We start from the raw sequence: 12,753 nt of genomic DNA, 5'->3' as shown, positions 1-12,753 counted from the left end.
CATCTTTGCTACGAACGAAAATGTTTCTTTATAATCAATAGTATATGTTTGAATATATTCTTTTGCCACTAATTTGACTTTGTAACGATCGGAAGTTTTATATGATTTGAGATTATCTATAGTTCCCTTTGCATCCAATTGACTTTTTACCTCCTTGCCTCACAACAATTTTCCAACTTCTAATTTTTTTTTCATGTGATTTCATGTCTTTATTTGGATTCAATTTTATGTTTCATGCTTCTTAATCAAATGATGGAATTCTACAACTCCATTAAAACTACTATATTGCAAGAAAAGAAGTTTAGGGAAAGAGAATTGAAAAATAAAAATATTTTTGCACATAGAAACTGATGAAAATGCATTTTCTTGTAGTACAAACCAATAATCACTCAACTCTATATAGATACTACATTAACACCAATAGGACTCCTTACATTTTGTCTACCATTCTTCCATGTCAAGGCACCAAACACAAAGTTTCCATTACTATTCTTGAAAGGGATCAAATCAATCCTAAAAGTTAGCCTCTGTCCCGTTTTCGAGAACTTAAGTCCCACTGGTGTAACTTTAACACTCACACCAGATGGATTTTCAACACTTGCAACATACACTGCTGGTTCCTGACCATAGTATGTAACGGTTCGATAAACAGATAAACTTCCATTCAAATTTGATACACCAATTGAAGGGTAATTGAAGTTGTAGGAAGGTGTAGGAGATTTCTGGCATTGAGTAAGTTCACCAGTGATGTTTTTAAGCTGCGATGGACTTGCTCCATTGCTGCAGAGAAAATCGAGAGCATCTTGGGAATCAAAATCGTATACTAGTCCAGGATTGAGTGATGCAAGTGGATTAATGTGTCCGGATCCGTAGTCGAATGGAGTTGTTTGAGTTCCATTTGGATCTCTTCCTATGAGGTGGTTTGTGTTATCAATTACTGTTGCTGCGACATCATAACAAAGGCATCGTAAGAGTTATTTTTTTCATATTTCAAACAAATTCTAATGTTTTTTATTGTTTTCTAGAGTACAAAAAACCTACCTGTTGTCATGATTGCAGACATTATAGCGGCAGGAGACCAAGTTGGGTGGTAAGATTTGATAATTGCTGCAACAGCGGATATGTGTGGGCAAGACATTGATGTTCCTGATATGATGTTATAGTCGACAGATCGTTGTTCAACTGTGGCTTCCGTAGCCACCGGAGACCATGCTGCCAGAATATTCAGTCCAGGTCCTGTGATATCAGGCTGCATTTTTCGATAAGCAAAAGTATTTATAATTCGGATCCATAAGTTGTTTTCAACTTGTGTTATAAGCACTTAATTAAATTGTTTATCCAAAGAAAACATAGTCCAATGTGTAAACTTGCCTTGATAATATCTGGTGTTATTATATTTGGCCCCATGGAAGAGAAAGCTGCTGCTTCTGGAGCAGGTTTGGTACCAACAACAGTTATTGTTGGGTAGATTTTAGCAATGGGGTTCCTAAAAATAGAAAAAGCATTAGAACCAAAGTTTCACTGATCAATCTTTTGACATCATCAAAGTGTGACTAACTTTCAAATTGTAGATTTTTTTCAAAACTCACTTATCTGTGTTTATGTATGCTTCAAGCTCTTCTACAGCATCTTGGCCAATAAGAGTGCTTGGGATGACAAACTGAAAACCGACTTCTTTGGCATTATGGTCAATAAGTATCATTCCAACACCACCACCTTGCTTTACTATTATGGATTTTTCTTGTCTTTTGTCAGTGAAGTTTTCAATTGTGCAGATAACAATCTTTCCGTTGATTAAGGTAGGATCTAGAGTATTGTTCTTGCAGAAGCTGGTAACGAAACAGAAAAAAAATTCTTAGAATTCGGTTTAGCCTTAACTCAATCCTAGAAAATCGGCTTGTAACTTGTAAGTATCACCAATGAAGTTTGTGTGTTATGATATATATACCTAGCATTTGTTGCTGAAACTCCAGACGCTGCGGCTGAACTTCCATGTATCAAACCATGTGAATGCTCCATTTTTATTGGATTTAGAGAAAAACCCTGAAGGCACATAAACATGTGTTAAAGTATCATGACGCAGCCACAACCGTAACCGCTATTTAAAATCTTATGTATTGCATATATATTTATAAATGGTATGTGCTATAATTTTCACCTTCAAAACTTTTGAGTTGCCAAGGTAGATATTTGAACTGAATTCTCTATCTAACGTGCTAGCAGCAACAGTGAGGATCCAAGGAGCAACGTTGCAAGCCGTTCGAGGAAAAACCGAGTTTCCAGCAGAAGCAGAAACAAGAATTCCTTTTTGAAATGCATGGAATGCTCCAACACTGACAGCGTCCTCAAAGTAATTTGGCTGTGGAGGATTAGGACCAAGGGAGAGAGAAAGTATGTCAACACCATCATGAATGGCATCGTCCATAGCAGAAAGAACATCAGCATCACTGCAAAATCCAAACCAACAGGCCTTGTAGATAGAAAGTCTTGCACTTGGAGCACCGCCTCTAGCTGTTCCTTTGGCAATGCCGAATAAGCTAGCATTCACAACAATGGATCCTGCAATGGTGGAAGCTGTGTGTGTTCCATGTCCATCACTGTCTCTAGCTGATCTGAAGAAAACCTTGCCGACAACGTCTTCTAGAGGACCAGATTCTGCTTCAAACCCTTTTGAATAGAACCGTGCACCAATGATTTTACTGGAATGTCATAACACAAGATAAGATCATGGTTATTATCAAATTGTATCAAATCGAGATACGATGACATGAGTAAGTTTCACGCTCCTGGTTTATTTACTTGAATAAGAATGCTTGGTTCATGACCAGGTCTCAGACCCGGATAAAAAGAGAGGGAGGGTTGTGTCAGAAAATCAACTGTCAACTTAAAACTTAGTCGAATATTTATGATTAAACAGACTTGGTGTATGAATCTTAAGAACTAGTCTATGATGGATTTTGAACTCCAAAATGTGTTCTTACTTGTTGCAATTGGCTAGCGTAAAATTATCTCCGGTAACACACTCTCCCTTGAATTTCTCAGGCACAGAACCTATTCCGTAATCACTAAAGCTTTCTGACTCCGGCCATACTCCTGAAAACCAATGTGAAGTGAGTCACTGTAATAATCCAAATGAAAGAAAAATGAGAATGTATTGAAGGAAGTAATTACCAGAGTCAATGACACCAACAATGACATTGGATGTAGAGTCCATAGCTATGTGGTTGCTATTGTAGACTATGCCTAATCTAAGAAAATCCCAAGAATGTGTTGTGTGGAGCTTACTCATTTTGCTCTCAAAAACAGACACAACTGAATCATATTCTGAAACATAATCCAAAACATCCATCAGAAGATTCTTTCAGATTAGAAAGATATAATGCAAGAGTACATACAATACCTGCAAGCTTATTAGCTTGATCCGACGTAATCATGGCCGAAAAGCCTCGAAAGCTTTTACTATAATGGTGTAGTGCTGTTGCCTTTGCATCACTGAGACTGAAATGTTAAAAGAATTAACTGATATTCGATAGAGCAAGTTTATTTTAATTGACATTTAAATTATTCCATTTTGAAACGTAATATGATATGATAAAGGAATTTGTCTTAAATCTATTGATATACATGCCTTCCAGTGACTGAAGCTAGTATCTCATGGTTTGCTCTGATGACAGATTCTGTATTAGGGTGTGAATGATCTCCCATGTAAATTATATAATGCTGCATCAGAGAAAATTAATAAGTTAAGCCATGATAATATTGTAACTCATACGTGTCAGACACACTGACACAGATACGTATTTTCTCAGAGGTGTCTGCGTGCATATATAATAGCATTGAGAAATATATCTACTTTCAGAATGGTAGTTACCTTTGGAGTGGATCCATTCACCAAAGTATATCCAATAAACAAGAGAAAGGTGAGAATTAAAACTGTGGTAAACCCCATGATATGCAAAAGGGTTGAGGACAGAAAGGTAGATGCTGAAATGGTGATTCTTATGGTATGTGATTCTCCCTTTTTATAAGCCAAAACAAACTAACTTACATGTCATAATCATATTAAAAAAATCAGTTGCCGGCAATAAATGTTTCTGCTTATAACTTAGTGTACATTTGGGATTCTAAAAAGAAAAATTTAGAAAAAAAGAGGTTATAATATGTTTGACGTGCTACCAGCATTTGGAAGAAGAATAACAAACCACAATTATTGAATTCAGAAGTATATTGATAACTGATACATTACATATTATGGAAGAATAAATTACATATGCTTAGAGACCAAAAGCTATAGGACACAAATGCATGCTGGTAAGATAAATTTTGACCTTTCCAGGCATTTCCACACACATACAAACAAGGTTTTGAACAATTTACATGCATTTGTAGGAGATATTTTAATTGGATTTACAAATTAATATATAACATTTGATAAGCAATAAGACTCAAGAAAGTTGGGTTCAAATTTTTATTGAAACAATTGATCAGATTTTACTTTCACAATCAAACCTAATCAGTAAAAAAATCTTAATCAACATGTTATACCAACTAGTGTGTCAGTTATTTGAAGTATAAAAGCTGAAAAAAATTTGCCCATTTTTATCTCTTTAAAAAGTTCTCAAAATGTCAAAACTACCATGTTTGAAGTGATTTTAAAATGTGTGATTTTTTTTAAGTAAAATTGATTCTGTCTCTAAAATTAATTATACTTGAAGCTAAATTTATAGCTTATGAGTTTAAACGAGACTTCTACACTGGAATTTGTTATTCAACTTATTGTAAATGTATCCAAACATAAATAAATTTTATTAAACTCAATTCTGCCCTACTCAATTCTTTAAAAAACAATCAATTATGCTCCCCCACCAATCCAAACACACACTTATCTAAGTTTTTGAGAAATCTACATTCAATTTGACCCAAAAAAAGGAAATATACATTTAATATACAGGCCAACGTAAGCACCAACATCACATGCAAATTATTTTTCTGATTATTTCAGATTCTGTTTTTATACACAATTTAGAAGTAAGATCAGCATACACTTCCATACAAGAGGGGAATTCACATCCACCATGATAAATAAATAAAAAAAGATGCATTTCATTTGATCCAATAGCTCCGTAACTTACAACTTGTACAAATTATAGCAATATGTTTAAACAAGTGTGGATCTTTGAAATAAAACCCATTAGCATTATTAACCTTCCTCTCCGAACTCCTTGGTGAATCTCTCGTGAACATCGAGGTCAGATTTGCTTACTGTAGGCCTTTGTCTAGCAAGTACTTTGTCAAAATCGGTTCTTGATATAGGTGGAGGAAGGATCTACACAGAAAATTATAACTATTAGTCCTCAATTATTATTTTTACTAAGAACTCAGAACAGTCAACAAAATCTGTGTCATCTGAAATACCTTTGAAGCAAGTCCCTGTGTGGCAAGATCTTGCATTGTAATTTGTACTGCATTTTGTTGCTTTTGTCCACATGGTATCCACATACCTTCTGGACTCTTAAAGAAAAACATGGCATCTTGGGTTTTACGAACAGGTTCGAACAAAACATCCTTCACCTGCAGAAGAGGTCCAACCTTTAACTTGAAACCCATAAAAATAAAATGATAATTGTACCTAAATGAATCATATAGAAGTTAAACTTACGCAGACAGATACATCTGAACCTGAAAACCCCTCTGACTTACGAGCCAAGTGTTCAAAATCACTTTCAGTCAAATTATGAGGAGTGTCTCCTAGATGCACCTGTTCTTATCAAGCCATGAAAAAAAATGGTAAGACCAGTTGTTTGGTTCCAATAAAGACCTATCCTTCAATAAAGTGAATAAACATAATCTCAAATATTTCCCTTGCCTTGAACATGTGTTGGCGAGCCTTTAAATCTGGTAGTGGAATATATATACGCTTATCAAAACGCCGCCTTATTGCCTGCCATTGCAAGTTGATCAATCAAAACACTATTTCATTGAATCAATATGAGAACAAATAAACAACTATTTTCCTCTTACCTGGTCTAGAGCATATGGTGTATTTGTTGCTGCAAGAACGAGAACTTTTTGATCATTGTGTCCAACCCCCTAAAAGGAAAATCGAATAAACTACTTTATTACACTGAAAATAAATTGTATCCTAATCTTAATATATAAGAGAAGGTCATAAAGTAACTTTTCCCGCCTAAAAGAGTTGCAATATTGTAATCTGCTCGGCGTTTGCTTTTTTTATACAATACAATGCTTTGCATTACTTTGAAACTGTTGTCGTCACATGCTTTGTGACATCCTGTCACAATTTAGTAATCTGCTTAGCATTTGTTTTAACAGTTTATCTTTTATTTTTAAAATTAAAAAAGTACTTATTCCCGCCTAAACTGTAGAATTCCCTCAAAACAGTGTCTTTTATGTGTAAAGGTAATACTTTTTAATTGTTGTTTTGTGCTGTTTATACTTTATAGGGTATATTTTTATTGTTTGAGAACTGACTGGTAATAAACTAAAGTTCCAGAATCCAGACTACAACAATACCATATGGAGCTTGGTTTCACAAAGACATGGTGTTTTAACACTTATAACCAAATTGTACGGAAAAGAAATCAAAGGGAGTTGAGATAGAAATAATTTCATTCTTTTGGTCTGTATTCCTGGCAAGTATTTGTGCCAAGAACAGCAGAGCAAGCTATTTCAGAAATTTGGATGTAATAGACTAATATTAACCTGCCAAAAAAAGTCAGAATCATGATTCTTAAATTTCAATTGTTGGATCAATAAATGAAATACAAAGCCCAAACTAATAGGACACAGAAATAAATATAATTAAAAAGGAAAGGCACAATAATTCAAATTCTGTAAAAAAGTGCAAAGAACGCAAGGAAGAAAAACATGATTCATATGGAAAGAAAAATGGATAGCTAATTCTCTAGTCCTCGTTTTTTTCCCTTACATAACTATGGTCTAAACACAAATGAAACAAAATAATCATCGTTATATAACATAAACTTTCTAGATGACTAAACCAGTAACAAGTTACTTATTTCAGGAAATTTCTATCATGAATTGCAATTTCTAACTAGATAATTACCCAGCAATCAAAGACTAAAAACAAACAAATTCAAAAGGAGAAACAAGAATAGAAGATATTAGATGTGGTCATGTGAGGATAACATAAGAGGCAATATGTACAATGGTAAAATACCAAATGAGCTTTGCAGCACAAGACTTAACAAGGATAAGAACAGTTTGAATTACAGTGTAAAGGTAGGGGAAGAGAGAAAAAACTAGATTCTCAATAACATTCTCAGATTGACATGGTAAGTAGTCACTATTGACTAATGATGTGATACATACTACTAATATAATGCTACTATTTATTTACAGTAAAATATTACATTAGGTCAGGTACTGGTTCAGTATTACCATTATTATCACAAGCTCAAGGACGAGTTTGAAAGACCTTACTTGGGCTTATCTCACATGACATAAACACTTGTGTAAGTGTTTAGAAAACCTTCTAAAAATAGTTGATGATATGTTCATAATAAAAAAAATTGAATATAAAAAGGTATGCAAAGGCATCAAAAAAGAGCAAGAAATCTCAACTATATTGGCTCCTCAGCCTCTACCTATCAAAAGCAATATACTAAAAATTTATTGATAATTTTGAAAATAAGAGATATGTTCATAAATTTCTTTTAATTAGCTCCCCAACATTGCTCTTCTAAAAATGGAAACAGCTCGTGTGAAGCTTACCTGTCATCCTCTATATACATCCATTTGATTCTAATATATCCACCTTAGAAATTATTTGCACGGAAAACATATGTCAACACAAATAGCTCATTGAATTTATGACTTTGTGACATAAGCTCTCATATGGCAAGCATTTGTTATTGAATAAGCGTTTAGTTAAACTGTTTACCAAATACCACCTAAAACTAATAACCCAAATTAGAAAAAATAATGAAATCAAGAAGCAAATAGCAAGATTGTTTACTTAAAAAAAACTAATTGATTCCACAATAAAATTCAACATATTTTGAAATTTCTAAAATAATACGAGATATAACAATATTTTGTAGCTATTCTAACAATGAAAGGTAACTAAGCCGCTGTATAAGATGTCACTGGATGGCAGTTAAAGGATATTATAGAGATTAAGACATTTCAAGAGTTGATTGCATGCTCAAATGTAACAAAGCGACACAAACTATTGAAATCAAGAAGCAAATAGCAAGATTGTTTACTCAATTAAAAAAAACTAATTGATTCCACAATAAAATTCAACATATTTTGAAATTTCTAAAACAATACTCCCTACGTCCCAAAACAAATGTCACATTTTAACAAATTATTTGTCCCAAAATAAGTGTCGCTTTCACTTTTCAATGCAATTTTCATTCTTTTCTTCCAATTGTACCCTTCAATTAATGATCATTAGAATAAACCACTATTCTCAATCCACTATTCTCTCGCTTAACATTTATGATCATTAGAATAAACCAATAGCTAATAAGGACAATGTGGTAAAATTGATATTCTCTCTCTTTCATTTATAACACTTTCTTAATCTGTATAAAATACTCAAATCTGACACTTATTTTGGAACGGAGGGAATACAAGATATAACAAAATATTTTGTAGCTATTCTAACAATGAAAGGAAACTAAGCCATTGTATAAGATGTCACTAGATGGCGGTTAAGGATATAATAGAGATTAAGACATTTCAAGTGTTTATTGCATGCTCAAATGTAACAAAGCGACCCAAACTATTGATAAGATGCAGAAGATGAATAAGCTCAACTGTGGACCATAACTCAACAACTATGGGGCCATATGAAGAGAGACAACAGAATTTGCTTCAAAAATTGTCTAAAATGAACACGTGGTTTGTCTTTCGGCAGCCAACAGACTGAAGCATGCAACATGAATTTATATGGCAGTGAATGCCTCCAGGTCCTTCAAACTTGAAAACCATTTTACCATATGAAAAGGCAGAGTAAATAAAACCTACTTTTGACAACGAAAGCATAAGAGAGCCATTTGCCTATATGGGTTAATTTGATTACCTTCGAAATTAAGAGAACAATTAAAGTTTTCAGTAGGGTGTAAAAAATTTAAAATATGACACATATACAGGGACTTGAGCTTTTTCACGTGTTCAAAATAATGCAAATCAAATGTCAACAAAAAACATTTACAGTTCTTGTCAAGATATCTCCACCATAAATTTATTACCTGCATCTGCACCAGAAGTTCAGTTTTAATTCGTCTTGAAGCTTCACTCTCATTGCCTTCTCCACGCGTACCACATAGAGAATCTATTTCATCAACAAATATGATAGAAGGTGCACTTTCGCGAGCCATTTCAAAAAGATTTGAAACCAGCTTTTCACTTTCACCCATCCACTTTGAAACGAGGTCTGATGAAGAAACACTGGTAAAAAAAATAAAAAGTTCAATATGCTAGAAAAAATATGTCCACCTATGAACCTACATTTTTAATTATACAAAAGACCTTTATTCAGACACTGTCATTGTCCACGAAGAAGTGGGAACATTGCACATGTGCATGAAATAAATTAAAATCACGCAAAAACAACAGCAACTGAAACATTTCCTACCAGGGGGGGATTTAAGTTCATGGAACAAGTGATACCACAAATGTCCCATCATAAATCATGTTGAGTGACAAACCATTTTTTATTTTGACATCATTCTTAATGGTGTGATATGTAGTTTTCCTTTCTTACTGGGCTTTTTTTGAAGTGTTTTCCATTCACACCAAAATTACCTTGGATGAGATCCTGCTATCCATTTCATAATAAGGGTTAAGCCAACTTTATTTCTAATGCTATCATTCCTAATCATTCCTTATCCAATGTGTCCACTAAGCTACCTTAATATTCTCAATTTCCCATCTATGCGGTATATTGAGCTTAATGTATTGTTGTTGGGTCTTCGCCAGAGCATTCAATACCATACAACATCACAAATCCTAATTGGTGTTGTGTGAACTTCAGCTTGAATGGTAACTGTCAATCAGAAATTATACCTTACTGTTCCTTTATTTTATCCATCCCATTTGAATCCAATAATTTACATATCCCTTTACACCCCGTTATTTTGCAATGTACATCCAATATACTTACACCATGAAATAAACTGTATGGTCTTGAATTTTCACCTGTCAGCTAGAATTGATGTGCCTCCTACTAAAATAGTATTCCATAAATTAAACTCTACTAAGTTAAAAAGCATGTGCTTCCAAAGCTTGTCTCCACAATTCTAGCTTCCCATTTATTCCTTCTCTCAGCGCTATAACTTACATAATATTGTTTTTAGAAAGCATACACCATGACATCAACTCTCGGATAACTATGCTAAGTAAGCACATGCAAAATAAGAAAAATAAGGGCTCAAAGTTGACTTCTCACTCTTGGTAAAACTTTGTATTGTTAATTACTCAAATATATAAACAATGCAAACTCCTTTCCTCCATAGAATCTTCCATAATATCACTTTGGGCTACTTTGTCATACAACTTTTCCAAATTGATGAAAACCATTCATATAATATCTCACCATCAATGTAGAAAGTAGCCATATAGCTTCCAAAATCAACCTAACCAGCATAAAATTTATTGTTTGTAATTAGGGTCTCTTGTCTTAATATCCACTCAATTACCCTCTCCAATAACTTCAAGAGAGATTAAAACTGGAATATAATATAATGATTCCCTGTGGACAGGTTGATTATGATGAGAAAATTGGAAGGACAATATGGAGCTGAAGAGTGTAATTTTCCTGCATACAGGCTGATTGGGGAGAGAAATTTGGAAGGGCAGTATGGAGACGAAAAGAGTAAATTTTTCTCAAACCAAAAGAAAAAATTGAGAGAGTGAAACAATGAAAAACATGATTATTAATTTATCTCAACAGCATTTTATTTTGTAATTAGTAACTCGGACAACCGTGAATTAGGACCAGAAAGTCAATGCTACTTTACTTAAGAAGTCCAAACATAATGTATAAAATAATATAATATAAAAAATTCACCTGAAAAATGTAGAATCGGCTTCAGTTGCAACAGCCTTAGCCAAGTATGATTTACCTGTTCCAGGTGGTCCATACAGCAAAAATGCTCTCCAAGGACGTCTTTTACCTGAAATAGACCGTGAAAATTTAGCAAATCATATTAAATACTTATAACAAATAGCCCTGGTTCAATTCCTGTTTTCCGCCATTTGGCACAGGACAAACATATTTTTGCAACACATATTGACCCTAGAGTGTTTGTTCACCTTACAACCACTGAGCCAAAAGGCTTGGTTGAAGCATGGGATTTTTACTACTAGTTCTATTTGTATCAAGTTAAGTAAATGTTGGGATTGACAGTGAGTTTAATATAGGCATATGGTGTAGTAATTTTGACAAAAACTACACTTTAGAGCTTCAACATAATCAAAGTGGTGCTCTAATCAAACTCACCAAATTCAAAACATGCACTAAATGCAGTTGATCATGATGACCATTCCAAAGGAAACTCACCTGTGAAAAACTGAGGAAACTTCACAGGCAAGATAACAGCTTCCTGCAACGATTGCTTTGCACTCTCCAACCCAGCAACATCATTCCACTTCACATTCGGTTTCTCCCTCACAATCGCAGAATTCAAGCCAGCCCTAAGCTTCGACTGCTCAGGATCCTCTCCATCTCCCTCGCCATTCTTCGGCTTCGTTTTGGGCTTCGTAGCAACAGCAGCATCTCCATTAGAAGCAGGTCCCGGCCCGCCATCATCGAGAACAGTTCGGATCTCCTCAGCCCGACGAAGATACTCAGTAAATTTCTGAGTAATAGCTTCTTTAATTTTGGGATTCTTTTCGTACTTGAGATGCGTTTTGAAATACTCCAACGCGTTCATGTATAGAGGAAACGCTTTTGCGTAGTTTCCCGCATTATCTTCCTGTACCGCTTGTTTCACGTATTCTATTGCTTGCTCCTTGAAATTGCTATACATCTTCTTCTTCTTCTTCTCGTTCGTATGATTAACGATGATCGCATATACTGATTGAGAATCGAGACCTTGTGGAAACCCTAGAGGTGTAAGAACATCATTTGGGGGAAATTGAAAATTGGAAACCCTAGTTTTTGTTTGGAGTGTGTTTGGGAAGAAAGAGCGTTTGGGGTTTGGATTAAGTTGATAATAAGTGGCTGCGATTCAGGGAAGGTTCTTCTGACTAGAGATGAGAGAAACTTCCACGTTTGAATGTTCGATTTCGCAGGTAGTCGGAGATAATAATGCTTGCATTTTGATTTTTTATATTTTTAATTTGACTATTTAAAGAAAAAAAGTAAAGTAGTAGTATTGTTTAAAAAATACTACAACTTAAAATTAAAATAAAGAAAGATATTAAAACCCTAAAGTTTCTTTAAAAAATATGTATTATTTTATTTTATTTATGAAATTAATTATTTATTTTAAAATCAAACCTCCTCACACTTTTTATATTATAAATTGTTGAAATGATAATTTTTTAAATTATATTTTTTATTATAATGTTTTATAAAAAAAAATATATGATAATTTGTCAAATTTCACAAGTGACGCATCATTTGAAAATAGATAAATTATCAATTTTAAGGATAAAAATGTGAAAAATAAACTAAAAATATTTGATTTTAAAATAGGAGATTGATTTCGTGAATTTTTTTATAAAAATCAAGTTTTTCAATTTAATTACCACAGT

General features: G+C 33.7%; 2 protein-coding genes across 2 annotated transcripts; both read right to left on the bottom strand.

Moving 5' to 3' along the window:
• Window positions 1–315: 315 nt before the first annotated feature.
• On the bottom strand, window positions 316–4,112 carry LOC127101955 (subtilisin-like serine-protease S). The gene is made up of 11 exons (XM_051039379.1): window positions 3,872–4,112; window positions 3,629–3,720; window positions 3,401–3,498; window positions 3,172–3,324; window positions 2,982–3,093; window positions 2,159–2,699; window positions 1,949–2,043; window positions 1,590–1,829; window positions 1,372–1,486; window positions 1,042–1,249; window positions 316–943 (listed from the first exon to the last, which is right to left on the bottom strand). Exons 1-11 carry the CDS (start codon window positions 3,947–3,949, stop codon window positions 396–398), a joined length of 2,280 nt encoding a protein of 759 aa, XP_050895336.1. The 5' UTR covers window positions 3,950–4,112; the 3' UTR covers window positions 316–395.
• An 858-nt stretch (window positions 4,113–4,970) lies between these two features.
• Window positions 4,971–12,321, bottom strand: LOC127108378 (protein SUPPRESSOR OF K(+) TRANSPORT GROWTH DEFECT 1). The gene is made up of 8 exons (XM_051045843.1): window positions 11,555–12,321; window positions 11,063–11,168; window positions 9,243–9,441; window positions 6,022–6,090; window positions 5,867–5,941; window positions 5,660–5,758; window positions 5,416–5,571; window positions 4,971–5,326 (listed from the first exon to the last, which is right to left on the bottom strand). Exons 1-8 carry the CDS (start codon window positions 12,021–12,023, stop codon window positions 5,201–5,203), a joined length of 1,299 nt encoding a protein of 432 aa, XP_050901800.1. The 5' UTR covers window positions 12,024–12,321; the 3' UTR covers window positions 4,971–5,200.
• Between the last annotated feature and the right edge of the window lie 432 nt (window positions 12,322–12,753).

The sequence above is a fragment of the Lathyrus oleraceus genome, chromosome 7 (assembly GCF_024323335.1).
Source record: "Lathyrus oleraceus cultivar Zhongwan6 chromosome 7, CAAS_Psat_ZW6_1.0, whole genome shotgun sequence".
NCBI classification, from domain to species: domain Eukaryota; kingdom Viridiplantae; phylum Streptophyta; class Magnoliopsida; order Fabales; family Fabaceae; genus Lathyrus; species Lathyrus oleraceus.
Note: the sequence above shows the minus strand (reverse complement) of the source record. Positions and strands in the feature narration are given on the sequence as shown.

What these genes read in the sequence shown, in the direction of transcription:
- LOC127101955 (XM_051039379.1), bottom strand. Translation starts at nt 3,949, where the DNA reads ATGGGGTTTACCACAGTTTTAATTCTCACCTTTCTCTTGTTTATTGGA. An exon ending in ACGCTAGCCAATTGCAACAA is followed by an intron (nt 2,700 to 2,981) that starts GTAAGAACACAT and finishes ATGACATTCCAG; the next exon opens with TAAAATCATTGGTGCACGGT. An exon ending in GTTTCAGCAACAAATGCTAG is followed by an intron (nt 1,830 to 1,948) that starts GTATATATATCA and finishes TTTCGTTACCAG; the next exon opens with CTTCTGCAAGAACAATACTC.
- LOC127108378 (XM_051045843.1), bottom strand. Translation starts at nt 12,023, where the DNA reads ATGTATAGCAATTTCAAGGAGCAAGCAATAGAATACGTGAAACAAGCG. An exon ending in AACTTCTGGTGCAGATGCAG is followed by an intron (nt 6,091 to 9,242) that starts GTAATAAATTTA and finishes TTTTCCTTTTAG; the next exon opens with GGGGTTGGACACAATGATCA. An exon ending in CACCATATGCTCTAGACCAG is followed by an intron (nt 5,942 to 6,021) that starts GTAAGAGGAAAA and finishes TTGCAATGGCAG; the next exon opens with GCAATAAGGCGGCGTTTTGA.